A 21,362-nucleotide genomic window follows, 5' to 3' on the forward strand; every position below is an offset into this window, starting at 1 on the left:
AGGAAGGAGACAAAGAGAAAGAAAGAGAGAGAGAGAGAGAGAGAGAGAGAGAAAGAAAGAAAGAAAGAAAGAAAGGAAGGAAGGAAGGAAGGAAGGAAGGAAGGAAGGAAGGAAGGAAGGAAGAAAGAAAAAAAGAAATAACTCAGAGTGGAAAAAATATCTGCCATCTGTGACTCAAATCTGGAATGGTTTAGTAAAACGGTAAGGATTGACCAGAGTGAGGAATGGATGCGAGCCATTTCGAGACAAGCTGCCTTTTGCAAATTGACTGATGGGGATGTTGTCAATGCCGGCGGTGTTCCAGAGATGCTCCAGGTGTTTTGGGATCACACCCAAGGCACCACTCACTCTCGGGACTGTCTTTGCTTTCTTAATACAATTATTAAGCTATCTTAATGAGGGCAACCAGGAGCGGACGGCGATGGGACTGGGAGAACTGGGCACAGATGGCAGATTTTTTCTTTTCCTGTTGGAGTTTCATATCGAAAGAGCTTGAAAGAGGTTCATTTTTTTTCTTCTCCCAAGTGGGGTGTGAAAAAAGCCGGTATAAAACCCTTGATTTCCCCCCCCCCCTCAAACATGTCTCTTAAAAGCAGGGGGGGGGGGCCTCCAAACTTGGCAAACGTAAGACTTGTGAACTTCAACTCCCAGAATTCTCCAGCCAGTAGCTGGAAGTCCACAAGTCTTAAAGTTGCCAAGTTTGGAGCCCCTTGCTTCAAAGGGACTCGGGCCAAAAATGTCGAGCAAGGGTCAGTGCACACTTTTGATTCAATCTCGAAATAAGGGGAAGTTTTCTGACAGCGAGAACACTCAACCGATGGAACAGAAATTGCCCTCAGAAGTTGTGGGAGCTTCATCACTGGAAGGCTTTCAAGAGACTGGAGTGTCAGAAATGGCGTACGGTCTCCTGCTTGGGTTGGACTAGATGATCTACAAGGTCCCCTTTCAACTCTGTCAATATAATCTAATCTAATTTTATCTAATCTAATCTAATTAATTCCCTTCTCCTTTAACTACAACAAGATTTTTCCCACCAATTTCCTTATCTTGGCTGGGCGCCCCTCCAGGTAATAACCCAGACTCACCCTGCTTAGCTTCCAAACCCAGAGAAGGGTCTTCCAGGGGCTGCCAACCTTCGCCATTACTTTGCGGTGTGAAACCACCTCAAAGCTCCCCCAATCCCTCCCCTAACCCTAGGCCCATGATGGTGAACCTATGGCACGCGTGCCAGAAGTGGCATGCAGAGAGCCATCACTCTCGGGGCACGCCAGCTGTCACCGGTTGCTTTTCTGGGTTCCGGGGTGCATGCTGGTGTTTGCGCGCGGGGGAGCACAGGAAAAACCAGAAATGCCGAAAGAGGCCCATTTTTCGGCCTCCCAAGGCTGCAGAGGCCTCTTCCAGGCTCCAAAAGCCCCCCGGAGGCTGTAAACAGGCACTTCCGGTATTTCCGGAAGGCCCATTTTTCGGCCTCCCAAGTCTGCAGAGGCTTCCCTCGAGCCTCTGGGAGGACGAAAAAGGCCTCAAACGGGCTGAAAATTAGCTGGGAGGCACGCGCATGCGCAATGCAGGTAGGTTTGGCTGGAGCTCGCATGCCCTCACAAATGGCTCTGCCTGCCACCTGTGGCACGCGTGCCATAGGCTCGCCATCACGCCCCTAGGCTGTGTTTGCAAGGGATGCTGGGACTCGAAGCCTATCGACAAAGCCAGCGTGGTGCTTTCTAAATCCCCATTACTTCCGGCAAGAATGAGGGGAGAAAAGGAGGGGAGGAGGGCGTTGAAGGCCCTCTGCTTATGCTCAGAGACACAGTCCTCCCTGCCTGGGGCTAAAGGCCACCCTGAAATTACAGAATTGAAGAGCTGAGCACACACACACACACACACACCCTCCAATCCCATGAAGTTCTCGATGGGGAGGGAAAAAAAAGAATGCGGAAGAGATCCTTAAAGTACATTTGTGAGCTGAGCGGAGGCTGCGTCTCCATGGCAACCAAGAGAAGACGGGCCCATAGCATCTGCTGATGGAATTCCCTCCGGGAAACGGGAGTTGGATCGCTTTTCCTGCGGGTCCCTCTCTAAGTCACCTCTCTGGGGGTACACCTCCTGCAAAAGCAAAGGCTCCCAAGTAGGGCATTTCCCCCCCCCCCCCAAAAAAAACGGTGCATCAAAAACATTAGAATATTTCATTTACTGAAATGCAGCATCCTCATGCCAAAAGCTTGCAATGCACCATTGTGAGGTTACTTCGATAAGTCCCTGGCTTTTAAATTAAGGAAAGGCTCCCAGGGACTGAAAATCCTAAAGCAGGAAAACAGGGGGGGGGGGTAAGAAAAATCAGGGAATTTCTCCCCCTTCTGTGGGAATTTTGCAGTTTTTTTTCCTGATCATTGTTTTTTTTTTGTCTTCCCGCTGCTCGCAAAGGGTTAAACAGGAAACAAGCAAAATATTACCCATTTAAAATGTCCTGCTTTGCATTTTTAAAATATATAGATGTATTGTTGTGGGCCTCTGGCAGCAGAGTTGGACAATAGTGAGGAGGTTGGGGAGGAACCTGGGCCGGTTCTGGAGCCTGAGGAAGGCCCGGCGGAGGGCTCTGCATCGGAGGCAGAGATAGGGCCAGGGCAGGCTGGCAGTCAGCAGCTGCCTTCGGGCTCAGACAGCAGTGAGGCAGGGAAGCTTCTGGAACCGGTTCCCAGCCTGCGCATGCTCAGGGCTACCAGAAGAAAAAGAACAATTGAGAAAGCAGGGTGGACTCAGGAGTTAAGGCCGCAACTCGGAGAGGAGGTGAGCTTTTGCAGGAAGCAATTAGTTTACCCTGTTGGTTCAAGCTTTGAAAAGTTCTGTGTGACTCTGTGTCCAGTTTGGCCTCGCCCTGCGTCTGGCCGCCTTCCAAGTGAGATACGGTGGGTGTTTATAAACATTCCCCGGAAAGACCGTTGGTGAAGCCTTGCAGGCTGTGAAGGAACAATTTACAGCCGCGGAAATAAAAGAGGTTTTGCCGGGATTTTAAGATTGTGTTTTATGCTTTCTAAGGAAACCTAGCTCAGAACGCGTATATATACTTCAGCTGCCTCCAAAAATGAGAAAAGCAGGACAAATATTTTGCAGTATGTTCAAGGCTCAGTTAAAAAAATAATATTGAAATTTTAAAACACGGGTCTCGATATCCGGGCAAGCTCTTTTCACACCCCTTTTTCCTGCAAATCAAACCAAATTTTCCCCAAAACAAAACAAAATTCTTTACCAAGCGGCTCTTCGATATAAAACTCCAAACCTCAGTTCTGGTTTGCAGAGGCAAAGTGGAAAGGGAGCTTGAATTTAGGGACCAAGCTGTGAATTACTTTGGGGAATTCCAGGTCAAGGCTCTGCATTTTGTTTTTAATTTTTCCTAAATCGGCAGGATCTAGCCAATGTCAGAAAAGTTTGCGGAAATGCAGATAGAAGTTCCAAGCTTCGGTTCGGAGGGAAAACGGGAATAAAATTCGGGAGACTTATTATTATTTTTTTTGCAGCCTGTAATACCCCATTTCTGAGTTAGTTCAACCAGGCAAGATAATCCTACGGAAAATATAAGGCGTTAGTAACGGGAGAGGCATGCCTTTTAAAGGAAGAAAAAAGCTATTGAAACAGAATTAGTTTAAGAAGTGGGAAGATAGAGGACAGGGAAGATCTGGGCAGCAGCCGTTTTTAAGAGTTGTTAATTTTTTACTTCTAAAAGAAGGATCGATTTAAACAGAAACCTCACTTACCAAAGGTATCTGAAGGTAACAAAACGAAAAAGGAAACAGAAAAAAACAAAATACAAAAGGAGACGGTGGTTATAAGCCAGTTACTTGAAAAGGAAACAACAATAACAAAAAAGTACATAAAAATATACATACCACAGAATATATACATAGAAACACAGATTGCATAATAACAGTTGACAACATGGGTTAGAGGAGAAGAGTTCTCAAAGCACATTTTTACCCTTCTGGAAAAAAAAAAATTGGGATTCGTAAACGTCTTGCTCCGAGTTCGAAACAGGCCGTTCTAACCCCCTTTGGACTGGATTTGAACGTCCAACCCTGCCCAGCAAAGGCTGAAACTGAGCCATTCGAGGCTCAGGATTTATTTCAAACTCAACACTTTAAAACTGGCTTTAAATTTAAAAGCAAATTCAAAACGGTATGACACCCTCTTTGCCTTCTGTAATGTGGGAAATCTCTCCCCGGCCCCCAAAAGAATGAAATATTTTGGGGAAATATTGAGGCAGAATATTATATTTCCCTAAAAAGGGGGAGGTGGGAATGGAGAAGCAAGCTCTTAAAAAGACAGAAAGCAGACTCGGTCTTCCTTAATAGCCGCCAGCAGATATTTTGTGCCCATTAAGAAATATTTTGGGCCAGCCTCTTCGCAGAATAAAAGAACTTCACCTCCAAAGACGGGATTAAAATTTACATTCTCCTCCACCCAAATTCGGACTCTTTAGGATGGGGGGTGTCAAACTCAAGGCCCTGGAGACGAATTCGGCCCGCAGGGCCGCCCAGGAAACAGCAAAGGACTGGCCTGCAGTGCCTCTGCCAGTATAAACAGAGCTCGGAAGGGCCACATGGGGCCCTCGCTGTGCACCATTTTTGGCCATGCCGGTTTCCTGCAACCCTCTGCCAGGCTAGCAAAACAACTAAAAACAAAACAAAAAGAGAAATGTTTTCCCCATTTTGCATTTGAGCCTGCAAGGAGGTACTGGAAAGGAGAAAGAGGAAAGATAAAGGAAAAGGAGGGAAGAGGGGAAGGAAGGAAGGAAGGAAGGAAGGAAGGAAGGAAGGAAGGAAGGAAGGAAGGAAGGAAGGAAGGAAGGAAGGAAGGAAGGAAGGAAGGAAGGAAATAATGAGAAGGAAGGTCTCAGGGAAATGGTGCCTTAGCACTTGGCCACCACAGTTGCCCCGACACGACTGATGTCGAGTTGGCCACGCTCACCAGGGCCACACCACCCACACCCACAGCTCTGAAGTCAAACACCCCCCTGATGTGGCTCTCAATGAAATCGAGTTTGACACCCTTGTTTTAGGACATAATAGAATTAACTCACCACCACTGAGCAAAAGACATAAGCCCCCTTCATTGCACAACACCCCCTCCCCAGAATAGTTCAAACTTTAAAGTCACATAAACCTCTAAAGGTCCATCCACTCATTCATTCGTTTGTTCAGTTGGCCCAGAACTGCACAGTCTTTGTGTGGGTGGATCCGTTCATCATTAAACCATCTTTCCAATGGGCCTCCATATTGTTTCTAGCGTCTTTCTCCCAGCTTGGAACCCAACCAGGTGGATTTTTCTGTTCTGATCTGGGCTTTCCCCATCGGCACAAGGCCGAGCCCTCCTCCCAATAAACCCCTTTTATTTGATTTACAATGAATTTCCTCTCCAACAAAGTCCAGGCCAACAGTCTTTCACGATAGGTCCCAATTATAAGCTTTTATGGAGCTTGGAGCGTGGACAGGCCAGTATCTTTCAGACAAGGCCCTTGTTCCTTTGCTGTTCCCTTCATCTGGCAGCTCTGCGCATGTGCGCACCGGGAACAGGCTCCAGCTGTTCTTCTGCCTCACTGATGTCTGACTCAGAAGGCAGCCGATAACTGTCGGATGGCCCTGGCCCCGTCTCTGCCTCCGACACAGAGCCCTCATCTGAGCAAGCAGGCCGGAATGAACTAATCCCAGACTCCAGGACTCTCCCCAGCCTCCTCACTGTCCGAATTTGCTACCACCTCTGCTAACCGCTGTCAGGCCACAACATTTCCTTCCAACAGCAGGAGAGGGTTTCCCAACCTTGGTGACTTTCATAGGCATGGATTTCAACTCCCAGAATCCCTCAGCCAGAAAGGCTGGCTGGGGAATTCTGGGAGTCAACGTCTACGCGCCTTAAAAGTTGACAAGGTTGGGAAACGACGCTTTAGGAGAAAAAAACCATCGAGACTAGGCATTCATGGAGAGGCACAACAGGAAGCATCTTCCGAAAATGAATATTTGGGCTTCACATTGACGGTTTTGTTATGCAAACGTACATTTTCCCCACTCTTTCCCTTCTGTGCTAATGGTTCCCCCCAACAGCGCAATTTGCAAAAGGGTGAATTGATGAGATGCAAAATATTCTCTAACAGCTTCCTATCTCTTGTTCTCTTCTTCCTTACGAAGAATACAAATCTTGAAAGTGACCCATCAAACAGCAGGGAGAAGAAATCACTGCGTTCAGAAATGCAAACAGGCACAGATCCGCATTTTTTTTTTTAAAAAAAAAAATGGTGTCTAGGAAAAGATCTCCAAATACAGGTAGTCCTCGACTTGTGGCCGTTCGTTTAGTGACCGTTAGAAGTTACAGAGGCACTGAAAGAAGCAACTTATGATCGTTTTTAATGCAACATCTCCGTGGTCACGCGATCGAAACTCAAAGCCTTGGCTGTCATCCCCTGTGGGAATCTGATTCCAAGGGGGAGGTGGAATAGCTGACAGGGAGTGGGAGTGTGGCTCCGGGGGCTGTGGAGAAAACTGGGGAAGGGCACAGTCCTGCTGGACCTTCAGAGGAAGACCCAGGCCCACCCCCTCTTCATCCTAGGGCATGCAGGGAAGAACAGAGAAGGGAGCAACATGGGTTACGGGGAAGAAAAAGGCCCTGATTCCCTTCATTAGCTGCAGCTGGGAAAACAGGATAAAGAGGGTGTTTAAGCACAGCTCCTCGCTAGAAGCAAAGCGTGAATTATTTTGGTTTGTCAAGTTTTATCTGAGTTCCGGCATCCTCCCAACTGTGTGCGTTTCATTATCTTTTGAAGTCTGCAATTCCTTATCCTGCCCTGTCTCGTTAATTGCTGCAGCGAGTGGTTTGTGTTGGTTTTTATTTATAATTTATATGTACTTTGGGTTCGGACTGAATTTCTTCCCTTTAAAGACTTTTCTTGGGAGAGTTTTTTTTCTCCAGCCGACGATAACTGGACATTGGGGGCCAAGTTGGAGGTATTAAAGGGACTTTACCTACTTTTGTGACTTTGTTGCTTTTGTGCCACGCCCCTTTGGGTCATCACAGCAGCTGGCTCATATTTATGACGGTTGCACTGTCCATGGGTCATGGGATCCCCTTTTACAAAACCACTGGGGAAGCCAGATTCACTTAACAACCGTGTTACTAATTTAACAGCTGTAGTGATTCGCCTAAGAACCGTAGCAAGAAATGTCATAAAATGGGACAAAACTCACTTTAACCATTGTCTCGCTTAGCAGCAGAAACGTTGGGCTCACTTGTTGTCATAAGATGAGGATCGCCTGTACTTAAATTATATTATACATATAATATATTATTTAGAACCATTATAAAAGTTCCAAATTTTGAACAAAAACTAATAAAAGAGAACCCATTTTCAATTTCCCAGGGCAAACTTTGGTCTTTGGCAGCTGATGAAGGACATTAACTCCTGCCATTACCCTTAAAACAAATAACCATAGGACTGGAAGGGACCTCAGAGGTCTTCTAGACCAACCCCTTTTCAAGGCAGGTGTTGTGGTTCACCGGCAGCAGGTGTGGATGGCTGAGGTGTTGGAGAGCGAGGACTCAGATGAGGGGCCTGCGTGTGATGCAGGGATGGGGCCAGGACCATCAGGGAGCGGAGTGTTGCCTTCAGAGATGGTGGAGGCTGGCAGCAGTGAGGAAGAGGCCCCCGAGGAGCCTGTGCCCAGCGTGCATGCGCAGAGGGCTGCTCGAAGGAAAGAGCAGCTGTAGCAGCACGGGCGACTCGGGAGTAAGGCTGCAAGGTAATGGCCCCTCCCTCAGGAGATAAAAGCCAGCTGAGAAACCGGAGTTCTTTGCAGGAAGCAAAGAACTTTTTGCACTCGAGCCTTGTGGACGTTTGGAATATCTTGGTTGGTGTTTGGAGATTCTTTCGGTTTGAAATATTTCTTAGTAACTTTGTGTAATGTTCTTGGCAGCCTTGGCACTACCTCGGCGAGACTCGTTCTTACCAGAGACAATTAGTTTGAAACAGCCTTTTAACCAGGAAGAAACCGGAATTCATAAAGAACCATTAAAAAGGTTTTGTCGTTACCTCTGTTCCGTGTTTGTTTCCTTGGAACAAAGTTTGGGTCAGAACGGCAGGAGGCCTATATACCACTGCAGTCAAATCTTCTCCAATCTATTCTTGCAAATTTTCAGTGATGGAGTAACCACAACTGTCGGGAGCCAAGCTATTCCACCGATTATTGTTGCCTCCATCGGGAAATTTCTCCTTAACTCTCTTTGTACTATGCAACTACCTTAAGCAGGAATTGGCAATTGGCTAGTCTAGAGGACTGGCGGGGCGTGTGTGTGTGTGTGTGACATGATAGCAGCATTCCAGTATTTAAGGGGCTGCCACAAAGAGGAGGGGGGGGGTCAATTTATTTCCCAAGTCCTGGAGGACAGGAAAAGAAGCAATAGATGGAAACAAAACAAGGAGCGAGTCAACCTAGAAGGAAGGATAAATTTCCTAACAGTGAGAAAAATTAATAATTGGAACGACTTGTCTCCAGAAATTGTGGGTGCTTCAACACTGGAGGTTTTTAAGAGGAGACTAGACAGCTACTTGTCTGAGATTGTATAGGTTTTCAAACTGCTCAAGCAGGGGGCTAGACTAGAAGACCTCCAGCGTCCCTTCCAAGCTTTATCCTGATTCTGATGGTGTAGGGTTGGCAGGTGGAACTGAATTGGGCAGACAGGGAACGAATGGATCCGTTTGAAAAGTGGAGCCCTTTAAGTTATCTCAGAAGAAACGTCCCTCTGGGTTCAGTCTCAAGCGGGGAGAAAGACACTGGAAACAGGGAGGCTGCTTGGAAGGATGGTTTAAGGGTGGACAGGACCCCCTGGTTGTGAAGTCCTGGGTAGCCGACCACATGGAGGGGAGAGTGAGCTATATTTATACCCTCTCTTGGGCTTTGAACTGGAGCTTCCTGTTCCTGTGGCAAGGGCAAGTATCTTATTGGCTGTCAGGCTCCAAGTGGGGGCATGCAGTGGTAACTTTGTGGGTTGTCTTGAGTCCCAGGCTTGGTTGAATCTTGCTGGGTGATGCAATTTTCCCAGGTGCCATGTGGTGAGATAGGTAGAGGACTAGTCCCATCATGTCCTGAGAGTGAAGGTCTTTTGTGTTATAGATAAGCTGGGTCAGTCTTTCTGGGGCGAATAACAAAGGTGGGGGCTTATTAAATTTTGATTTGGAAGAGGAAATAGTAAAAGGACCAAGGAAAATTTTGGATACAACATTGACCTAGAAGACTGGGAAAAAAATCTGGAACAAAAACTATACATTAACAAAATCCACCACATGTGAAGAAAACCAATACGAGATGTTTTATTTTTATTGTTGGTGGTTTAGCCTTGCAAAAATGCATCCAAATTTAAACCCTAATTGCTGGAAATGTAAACAGGTGCAAGGTACCTTTTTTTTCAGGTATGGTGGCTTTGCCTGGAAGTTAAAAAATATTGGACCAAAATACAAAAATGGTTAAATGAAATTACGCACTGCCGAAGAGAATTGTTTCTATTGGGGATTATTAAGGGGAAGTATTCTAAAAAAAATAAAATATTTGATTTCACACATCACCAACAGCAGCGAGAACTGCAGTCGCACACTCTTGGAAAATGGTCACTATACTGACAGGTTGTTTAGCAATCCAATTTTTTTTTGATTGTGCAGAAATGGACAAACTCACTACAGAATTAAACAAATAAGGAAGACTCAGAATATTACTCAAATTGGGATAACTGATATCAACGGATAGATAGTAGGAATATGTAATATATAGATCAGAACAAGATATAAATATGCATATGCATATAATTAATTAGAAATGTATAGAAATGTATGAATATAACTAAGATCTTTTAGTACTGTCGAAGAAGACGGAGAAGTGTACAAACTTATTTTTAGATTTACTTCTATTTTAATGTTTCAAATTTCAATAAAGGTTTTAAAAAAATGTTTTTTTAAAGGTGGGGGCGTTTGAAGAGCATCCGGGGAGGTATAATATTCTGCCTTTTTAATATTTCCTAGAATATTTCATTCTTCTAGGAGAAGGGTGGGTGCTAATTTGCTACAGTTCTATTGTGTTTTCTCAGAGAAGGTGGAGGGAAAAGAAAGAAAGCAAAATTTTTCGCACCCTTGCGTGGACTGCCGGTGCAGAACGGGGCCGAGCTCAAAACGACAAAGGTGAACTTTGCCAACATGGAGAACAGCGTAGGAGACGAGAAATAAATGATTCAGCTCCAGTCACCCTTCAACGCAACCACGGATTTTGTACCAGGCGAGAAAGAGGACGCCAATTAGCCTTTTTGACACGTTTCCAGAAACCTCAAGAGCCGAATTCTTCAAGGGTGTGGGAGGGACGGTGGGCTTCTGTTTTGAGGGAGGGGAGGCTCAAAATGGCTGCTCTGGAATTGGACTTGATCAACTTCCCAGGGACCTGGGATAGGCAAATAGGAATGTTTTGTTAGTTTTTCCAGATATCCTTCCAGGATGTCAGCAGTTTGAGTCAAACTGCCTTTTGCAATTGACCAGATGGGGATTCTTTTTCAATGCCAATGGGCACTCAAGGGGGGTTCCAGATATTTTGAGACTGCACCAAAGGCGTCTCTCACCATTGGTGCTATCCCTTCTCTTATTATATTATTATTATTATTATTATTATTATTATTATTATTATTATTATTATTATTATTATTATTATTATTATTATTATGGCCGTTAGTATTATGAGTAAGGTACAATTCGATTCACAGTTAGGTCCTCCTAACCAAGGAACTGTTAGGAACTGACTATAGGTAGACTTTGACTTATGACCATAATTGAGCTCAGAATTTTTGTCGCTAAGCAAAGCCACTTGTGAAGTGAGTTTTACCCCAGTTCACGACTTTTCTTGCCACGGTTGTTAAGCGAATCACTGGTTGCTGGGTGGGTGGGGCCATCATGGGCGGGGCCTACGGGGACTTCCTGCTTCTGGCCTCAGGTGGGCCTTCCGAGCCCCAGGGAGGCCATTTTCACCCTCCCAAGGGTCCAGAAAGTTTTCTAAGAACCGTTCGAGGTTTTTCGGCATGGCACCCAGTGTGAGGATAACCGTTTGGATCACCACACCTGGCTGATGCCATAATTTTCTATTTCAGTGTACAGATCTCGATCCTTTCTGATCTTCCGCAGTTCTTTGTCTTCTAGTATACTAGTCCTGGCATTGACACGTCAATTATCATGTCTTCCTCCTCCTCCTCCCTTTCTCTTCTCCTCCTCCAGCGATGTTAACAGCAGGCTCCTCTTTCTTCCCAAGTAAGGTGGACCTTTCCCCCCATCAACTGAAGATCTCAAATGATCCTGAGATGCCTTTTATCCAGAGGATACGATATATATTTGTAATCTCTTTTCTCTTTACAACTTGACAGAATGATTTCTTCCTTTCATTCCATCCTTTCTTTCTTCCCTCCATTTCTCCTTTCTTCTCTTCATTTCCTTCTATACTTACTTCTTCCTCCTTCTATTCTTACTTCTTCATTTCCTACCTTCCATTTCTCTCTCCTTCCTTCCTTCCTCTCCTCCTCCTTCCTATTTTTCCTGCTCTATTTTTTATTCCTTCTTTCCTTTCTTCTTCCTTCCTCTCCTCCTCCTTCTTCCCATTTCTCCTCTTTTTCTCCTCCCTCCCTATTTCTCCTGCTTTCTCCCTCCCTCCTTCCTTCCTATTTCTCCTGCTCTATTTCTTATTCCTTCTTTCCTTTCTTCTTCCTTCCTCTCCTCCTCCTTCTTCCCATTTCTCCTCTTTTTCTCCTCCCTCCCTATTTCTCCTGCTTTCTCCCTCCCTCCTTCCTTCCTATTTCTCCTGCTCTATTTCTTATTCCTTCCTTCCTTCCCTTCCTTCTTCCTTCTTCCCTCTTCTCCTCCTCCTTCTTCCTATTTCTCTTTTTCCCCTCCCTCCCTATTTCTCCTGCTCTTTCTCCTTCCTTCCTTCCTTCCTTCCTTCCTTCCTTCCTCTCTTCCTATTTCTCCTGCTCTATTTCTCCTCCATTCCTTCCTTCCCTCCCTCTTCCTTCTTCCTTCTTCCCTCTTCTCCTTCTTCCTATTTCTTTTTCTCCTCCCTCCCTATTTCTCCTGCTCTTTCTCCTTCCTTCCTTCCTTCTTCCTATTTCTCCTGCTCTATTTCTCCTCCATTCCTTCCTTCCTTTCCTCTCCTTTCCTTTCCTCTCCTTCCTATTTCTCCTCTATTTCTCCTCCCTCCCTTCTTCCTATTTCTCCTGCTGTTTCTTCTTCCTTCCTTCCTTTCCTCTCCTTCCTTCCTCCCTCCCTCCTCCCCCCTCCTTCCTATTTCTCCTCCCCCTTCTTCCTATTTCTCCTCCTCTATTTCTTCTTCCTCCCTCCCTCCCTCTGAAAGTTTCCCGTAGAAATGGCACTCCATTCAGAATTCTAGGAATTTAAAGAAAACCTAGAAAACATTCTTATCCAGCCTCTGGAGACCATTAGCTTCGGATCTGACAGCCCAACTCAACACAAATGAAGAAAATATTACGACACCTTTCTTTTCTTCTTAGCAAGGGGAAACAAAAAAAAAAAAGGAGCAATAAACACAGCTTTAGAGTGATGCTTCAAAAGGTAGCAGCCATGCACAGAAGAAAGTTCCAGGGTGTAGAATCAAGGCAACATATCACAACCATTTAAATTGAGCCCGGCTTCTATTGGAGCCGTCAATCCAGCTATATTATCAAGCCACGAATGCAATTCCTTGGTGTCCCAATTGCAAAAATTCTCTGGGCTTTTTTTTTTCTTTTTTTGAAGGCAATCTCTCTCTGCAGACTTTGCAACACTGCCTCTGCCAAACAGATTTAATTTACTCAATCTTTTTTCGCCTTTGATAGCAGCAAAAGGCTTCGCTTGACATGTGCTCTCTTTATGAGCCCGCTTGATCTGCAAACAAGCAGAGCTCCTACCTACATCTCCCGGTGGGGAAGCCAATGTTATCCTTAGTAATGGCATTAAAAAGAAGATCAAAGGGAAACTTCAGCGTCGTCGTTGGACAAAAGAGCCCTCCAAATGGAAACACGCACAGAGGCACCAAAACGCCAGGCATGGTACGCAGGGACACAAAACATACAGAGAGAGAGAGAGAGAGAGAGAGAGGACGCCAGAGGGAAAGGCAACACACTGTTGAAGAAGGAACGTCAAATGGAAAGCAACTTAATGGATGGATGGAGGCAACGCTAAAATGCCCAAATCCACAGAATGTGAGCGGTGATTACGGCATCCTCGATGCTCTCTGCGCTCGGCTGTTCGCTTACGGACGTTTCATTACCCAACTAGGGAACGTTATCAGTATGAGGGAGCGTGGGGCCTGCTCCCCGTGTGTATGATGTAACTTGCCCTGCTAGTATTTGTGGGAATAACCCTCCAGCAGACGAATCAGAGGAGGAATAGGAGGAGGCGTGGGAGTCAGGATCAGCATCAGGTAGCTCCAAGGGGAAAGAGGGAACGGTGCTGTCAGAAAGAGAGAGAGACAGAGAGAGAGAGAGAGAGAGAGAGATGGAGGCGGAGCCTGAGCCGTCCGTCAGCCCTCAGATGGAGAGTCAACAGCCCCCAGGTCTGGAGGTGGCTGATGAGGAAGAGGAGGAATAGCTGTGTCCAGTGCCTGATGTGCAGATGAACAGAAGGCAGAGGAGAGGAGAGCAGTGGAAATCTATGGGCTGGTCCTTGGGATGGAAGAGCCGCTGCTGCTAGTGAAGTCCCACCCTAGGTCTGGGGGATAAAAGGCAGGGGGCGGAGATGAATAGTTATGGCAGACAATGATTCATCTTCCGGACAGACGCACTTGTTAGCCTGCGGTGAGAGAGAAACCTTTTGCCAGGGCTGCGGTATCTGCACACGCCAGTGTCTGTTTTGTTCATGGCATTCATTGCTACACGTGTCACCCTAAGGATCTTGGGAACTGTAGTCTGGGAAGAGTCAAGCCTGTGGTTTCTAACTCTTGAATGTGTTGGGACTACAATTCCCACAATGCCTTGTTCCAATAGGGTGGCATATACCACAATCCCCCAGCCTGTTGGGCCTGCACTCCTAAAACTCTGGGAGCCACAATCCCACAAACCAGGATAAGGAAGGGTGAATGTCATAGCTTCCTTCCTAAAAATTTTGCCCAGAGAGAAGGAAAAAAATGAGTGTTTAAACGCATTTATACAGTATACAGGTAGTCCTCAACTTACAACAGTTCGCCCAGTGCCCTTTCAAAGTTACAGCAGCACTTTTAAAAGTGTCTTACTACCATTTTTCACACTTGTGACCATTGCAACATCCCCATAGTCACATATGATCTACGTTCAGATGCATGACAACTGACTCACATTTATGACGGCCGCAGTGTCCTGAGGTCATGTGATCCCCTTTTAGGACCTTCTGATGAGGAAAGACAACGGGGTGCCGGATTCACTTAATAACCATGCTACTCACTTAACAACTTGAAGTAATTCACTTAACAAACATGGCGAGAAAAAAGGTAAAACGGGACAAAACTCATTTCACAAATTTTTCACTTAGCGACACAAATTTTGGGCTCAATTGTAGTCATAAGTTGAGGACTACCTGTACTACAGATATACACCTTGAGTTTCTTTTGCTCGGTAGCAATACAATATCCGTGCACTCTCACACACATATACAAACGCTTTCTGGTACACCCAGAAAGCTCCACTTGCTTGCGTTCATTAAAACGCCAGGCCTCATCCGGTGCATCTTATATAATAATAATCTTTATTATTAAAGGTTTGTGCGATCCTCATTTCAACAACACTTGGAAGATCTGCAGAAGAAGGCCGCTATTTAAACCTCTTTTGGGTGAATTTCTTTATGAGGATTATTATAAGCTTAGATGTAGGGGTGTCAACCTTTCAAGAAAGAGACACCCCAATGGATTCTAGGAAAATTATTTCACATGTAGACTGAGATTCTTGAAACCTTGTTGAAATGTCCTTTTTTTGTGCTTTCTTATCCTAAACCAGTGTTCCTCACAGTTAGCCATTGGAAGACGCGTGGACTTCAATTCCCAGAATTCCCCAGCCAGCATGGCTGGCTGGGGAATTCTGGGAGTTGAAGTCCACACGTCTTCCAATAGCCAAGCTTGAGAAAAACTGCTAAGAAAATCAAGGCAGGATTATCTTGACTTTCTTTCTCACCCTTCTATCTCACGCCGGACAATATAACCACATCTCCAGGATCTCAAACTCTTATTTCCCTCAACAACAACTCCAGTTCCTAAGCAACCCCTTGAGTTGCAGTTGCCTGAAATTTTTTTAACTTTGCAAAAAAAACAACAACCCACCAACCTGCTAACTGAGCTCATATTTATCTCTGAGGCATTTCTGGAGATTAAAATAACAGCGGCCAGGCCGATGCTTTGCTTCACAGCTTCTCTTTAATTAAAGGGCCGATAAGAAAACAAATAATAAAACTGGGGCAGGCTTGCAGGCCACCAAGGTGAGGCCTCTCCGCCCGAAGGAAGGCCAGCAGCTTTGTTTATGGAATTTGGATTCACCACGAGACGAGACCGCTTCTCACTGGAAGCTGATTTGAAATTAATTCACTTTTTTTTCACCCCCTTATAGGAAGTCAAAGCTGATCTCATTGTCAGTAAAAATTAAAAAGACACGCAAGGACATTTAAATAGAGGGGACAAGGAGGAGAAAGGGACAAAGCAACTTGGTATCTCTCATGTACACCGAATATTCAGGGACAATCCGTTTGAATTCTTGCCCCCAAATTGTGGCACGTACTTTGCTGTAATCTCTACGGATACGTCAACACTCCCCCAAAAAGGGATTTAATCCCCACAAGAAAAGCGAATATACATCAGAATCATCAGGCTTTGAAAATTATTCATCTATGTCCAGGGGTGGGATGCTACCGGTTCGGTCCGGTTTTATAGAACTGGTAGCTCCGAAGAGCAGCTGACACCAAACCGGTTCGCTGGGACAAGGTTTTGGGTCTGCTGTTTGGCCCACCCACCCGCCCGGACTCTTTAGTGGCTGCGTTTTCCTCCGCTCGTCAGCTGGAGAAGGTTACCGGAGCAGGTAGCGTGCACAGCGTGTGTTTTGACGCTCAAGCGCGCACTCCCCGAACCGGTTGTTGTGTTGGTCGGATCCCAACCCTGCCTATATCTGCTCAGCGGATTCGCACAGCAGAGCGGATTGCCACGCCTCAGCTGTGTTACTTCCCCAAAGTAACACTGAAGGTAAGTAACGGTGATAGCCGGGCACGCGTACGCAGCCCGCGTTAGGCGCACGCACAATTAGCGAACCGGTTGTAACACCAGGAGAATCCCACTCCCGTCTACGTCCACAATAATAAACGATTATATGTTTAAAAAAAACCCAAATCATCTTGACAGTAACAGCGGATACGTTTTTGAGAAAGTCAACTCAAGATGCTTTCTGGACTTCGTGCTGTCTCCTTGGAAACCACTTCTGGACTTTCTGCTTGCGGTAGGGGGAGGAAAAAAAATGAAACTTCGATTTTGGGTTTTGCTCCTTAGATAGGGTTCTTTTTATAGAAATAGGTAGTATGTAATTATTGTGCAAAAGTAAAAAAGTAGAAGCTCTGTCGTTAACTTATTCCAGGGGTGTCAAACTGACAGTCCATGGGTTGGATGTGTCACCTGCAGGCCACGCCCACCCCAGCTCCGCAAAGGGGAAAAACATCATGTGACAGCAACGTGACACAGCACGTTTAACACCTGGGCCTTATTCTATGGCACTAAAAAGACTCAGAAATCAATGCTTTCTTTTCATTTCCCTTTTTTTCCCCTACACGTTTTTCTCTTCCCTTTTTCCTTCTTTACTTCCCCATTATTTTTCTTTGTATTTTGTACTTCGATAAACCGATACAAATTTATCCGTCAAAGAGAATGTCCACCCAAGAGAGAGAAAGACAAGACAGGAAACGTCTCGTATACCTTACCGGATCTTAGTTGCTTGATTCGTCCATTGCTAGCACTGGGGTCAACAGGCAAGAAATCCTTAAACCAAGTGATCTCTGGATCTGGATTCCCGCTGGCCGCACACAGCATCGTAGCTGTCCGCGTACGTTCAACCACCTTCAGCTGAGGGCCCATGTCAATGACCGGGAATCCAGGAGGCAACTGGTCCTCTGTTGAAAGCCAGCAAAGAAGAGAAGGGTTAGAATCCTTGGATGTATCAAAGCAGAGTGTTTGTGTGATGACCCCCGGGCGTGGCACAAAGGCAATACAGTCAGATGATCAATAAGTCTCCCTTTATTAGCTCCAACTTTGCCCCCAATGTCACATTTGCTCCCAGCAGCAGCTGCAGTCAGCATCCAGTTCTTTTAAACTCTCATTCCCAGGTGTGACTAAGGAAGGGAATCAGGGCTCTTTCCTTCCCATAGGCCAAGCAACCCACCTTGCTCCCTTCTCCGTTCCTCCCTGCATGCCCTAGGAGGAAGAAGGGCTAGGCCTGGGTCTTCCTCTGAACTTCCTCTCCCTTGTTCTATCTCTCTCCTACTCTGCCCAGATGGACTTTGCCCTTCCCCAGCCTCCTCCACAGCCCACGGAACCACACTCCCACTCCCTGTAAGCTGTTCGTCTTCCTCCTCGGATTCAGACTCTGACGGGGGCATGACAGTTTGTCTGGGGTCAATCCCCGCTTATCTGAGTGCTGGCTGAGTTTTAAACTACAGGTCATCCTTGACTTACAACCACAGCGATTTCCATTGCTAAGAGGCATAGTTGTAAAGCGAGTTTTGCTCCATTTTACGAACTTTCACGCCACAGTTATTAAGGGAATTACTGCAGTTCTTAAATTAGTAACACAATTGTTAAGTAATCTGGCTCCCACATTTTGCTTATCAGAAGGTCGGAAAAATGGATCACTTGTGGCACTGCAACCGTCATAAATATGAGTCAGTTGCCAAACATCTGAATTTTGATCACATGACCATGGGGATGTTGCAATGGTTGTAAGTGTGAAAAACAGCCATGTCACTTTTTTCAGTGCTGTTGTATCTTTGAAGGGTCACTAAATGAACTGTTGTAAGTCGAGGACTACCTGTACCAAGGGAGAAAACCACACCCCACTAACACCGGCAGGGCAAGCTGCTGCCTAGGAACCCCGAGTAAACCCCACATATACGGCCAACCGAGCTCACAGGGAGCAACCTGGAGTATGGCCCAATCCTTGGCTTATGACCTCAATTGGGATCAGTGTTTCTGTTATTAAGCAAGGCGGTTGTTAAATGAGTCACTCCCTATTTTTCATGTTTTTTTTGCCACGGCAGATAAGTGAATGACAGCAGTCGTTAAGTCAGTCATGCTGTCGTTAAGTGAAACCGGCTCCCCCCCAATTGATTTTGCTGGTTGGAAAGGTCACAAATGGGGGGTCAATTACCGCATAATCCCTTGCAGGGTGAAGTCTGGGCAACTGAATGGAGCTGAGTGTTTACTGGCCGGATGCCCTACCTGTCACCAATGCGGAGTTTTGTTCGGCAGATATATTCTCATTGTGCCCAGAGAGAGAAATATCTGCCTCTACCTAGGATCGAACTCACAGCCTCCTGATTGTGAGGCGAGAGCTCCACCTCTAGGCCACCGCACCACTCGATGGAACCATTGTAAATGTGCATCTGAATTGTGATCACGCGTCCATGGGGATGTTGCACAGGTCCTGAGCGCAAGAATAGGTTGTAAGTCATTTTTTCAGTGCCAACAGTCGCTAAACAAATGGTTGTAAGTCAACGACTACCTATATTAGTGTTACGCCTCAATAATATTATCTCGGGCGAAAGATCAGATCTGCACATAATATTAAACTAATACTAATGTTAAACTAACGCTTTACCAAACAGTTTATGCCCAGTAATTTTCTCAACCACTGCCTTTAGATTAGATTAGACTGATAGAATTGGAAGGGACCTTGTAGGTCATATAGTCCAACCTCCCCCGCCCCCAAGCAGGAGACCCTACACCGGTGATGGCGAACCTATGGCACACGTGCCACAGGTGGCACACAGAACCATTTGTGCTAGAATGCGAGCTGCAGGCAAACTTACCTCACTGCGCATGCGCACGCTTCACAGCTGATTTTTGACCGGTTTGAGGCCTTTTTCGGCCTTCTAAAGGCTTGAGGAAGGCTTCTGCAGGCCGAAAACTAACCTACCTACCTACCTACCTACCGGTATCTACGTCCATCCACCTACCCAACCACCCACCTACCAGTATCTATCTATCTATCTATCTATCTATCTATCTATCTATCTACTTACCTACCAGTATCTATCGCTACCTACCTATTTACCTACCTCCATCCATCCATCTACCTATACATCTACCTACCTACCTACATCTACCTACCAGTATCTATATCCATCCATTCATCGGTATCTATACATCTATCTATCTATCTATCTATCTATCTATCTATCTATCTATCTATCTATCCATCCATCCATCCACCTATCTACCCATCCATCTATCCATCCATCTAATCTATCTATCCACTTATCTACCTACCTACCGGTATTTACATCTGTCTGTCTGTCTGTCTGTCTGTCTGTCTGTCTGTCTGCCTGCCTGCCTGCCTGTCTATCCACCTATCTACCTACCTACCGGCATCTACATCCATCCATCCATCCATCCATCCATCCATCCATCCATCCATCCATCCATCTAATCTATCTATCCACTTATCTATCTACCTACCGGTATTTACATCTATCTATCTACCTACCTACCTACCTACCAGTATCTACATATATCTACCTACCTACCGGTATCTACATCCATCCATCCATCTATCTATCTATCCATCAATCTAATCTATCTATCCACTTATCTACCTACCTACCGGTATTTACATCTGTCTGTCTGTCTGTCTGCCTGCCTGCCTGTCTGTCTATCCACCTATCTACCTACCTACCGGCATCTACATCCATCCATCCATCCATCCATCCATCCATCCATCCATCTAATCTATCCATCAATCTAATCTATCTATCCACTTATCTACCTACCTACCGGTATTTACATCTATCTGTCTGTCTGTCTGTCTGTCTATCCACCTATCTACCTACCTACCAGTATCTCCATCCATCCATCCATCCATCCATCCATCCATCATCTTTCTATCTGTTTTATTATTAATCAGGTACATCTCTCTATCATCTACCTATCAATCCTACCTAAGAGCAGCTCATAATATCTCAGACTGAAAAAACAATGCTGTGCCTCCCATTGGTTGGCGGTGACGTCGCGCTCCAAAGCTTCACTCCCAGCGAAGCCCCCTTTTCCCGGCCTGAGCCCCCCCTGCTTAATTTCGCCAACTAATTAATCTAGCAAGGAAGAGGAAGGGGGGCTGGGGGGTCCCTCTGAACAGGCAGGGTGTCCATTATGATGAGTGCGTGGGCAGTCTTCGGGAAGGCTTACAACCCCCACTTCTGACCGGAGCCTTTCTCATTAAGCAAAAAAATGTTGATCTGGTGCCAGGTTGTGCAAAAAATTCCTTCGAGTTTAATTAGCACCAAAACCCAGCGTGGCTGGGGACAGGATCATTTGAAGATGCGGTCGGGGACGGGTGGCAGGGTGGCAAATGGGCTTCCCCTGGGGGAGAGGGCTCAATTATTGAAGTGGCCCAAGAGATGGGCGCTCGGTTGCCTCTAATGTGGACAACCGCAACAACAAAAAAAGAACCCAGAAAATGGTTGCTTCCCTGGAAGCGGTTGGTGGAGTTCTCTACAAGGAGCACCGCTCAGCCAACAAAGCCAAGCCGGATGGGTCTCTGCCTGATTGGGGCAGGGTAGAAAAAGTGAGGAGGACAGGTAGTCCCCTTGAGTTACAACAGATCCCCCAAAACATGCTTATGTGACCTGGATTCGAGGTTGTAGGAGTCAGGCCTCCCCAAGGTCATGTGACCTCATGTTGGGTGTCAGGCAACTGACCTGCATTTATAGTCATTCACAGTGTTCCACAATCAAGTGACCACAATTTAAATCAATCCTCTATCATCTCTATCTAATTTTTATCTGTCTATTTGTCTGTCTATCTATCTCTGTCTGTCTGTCTATCATCTATCTATCTACCTATCTCTTTGTCTTGTCTATCTCTATATCTGTCTGTCTCTATCTATCTATCTATCTATCTATCTATCTATCTATCTATCTATCTATCCATCCATCCATCCATCCCTATATCTATCCCTATATCTATCTGTCTGTCTATCTATCTACCCCTATATCTATCAATCTGTCTATCTGTCTATCTGTCTATCTATCTATCTATCTATCTATCTATCTATCCATCCATCCATCCCTATCTCTCTCTCTCTATCATCTACTGTATCTATCTATC

General features: G+C 45.7%; 1 protein-coding gene across 8 annotated transcripts in view; it reads right to left on the reverse strand.

Moving 5' to 3' along the window:
- Positions 1-21,362, reverse strand: part of PTPRS (protein tyrosine phosphatase receptor type S) — a 353,020-nt gene that overhangs the window by 150,519 nt on the left and 181,139 nt on the right. For all 8 annotated transcript variants that reach the window (XM_087922613.1, XM_087922619.1, XM_087922620.1 and 5 more), the window contains exon 5: positions 16,967-17,155. In XM_087922613.1, the coding sequence (XP_087778739.1) occupies positions 16,967-17,155 (189 nt within the window). The remainder of the gene's footprint in view (positions 1-16,966; positions 17,156-21,362) is intronic.

Source organism: Pseudonaja textilis, chromosome 1 (assembly GCF_049901715.1).
Source record: "Pseudonaja textilis isolate UNSWEBS1 chromosome 1, rPseTex1.2, whole genome shotgun sequence".
Lineage (NCBI taxonomy): Eukaryota > Metazoa > Chordata > Lepidosauria > Squamata > Elapidae > Pseudonaja > Pseudonaja textilis.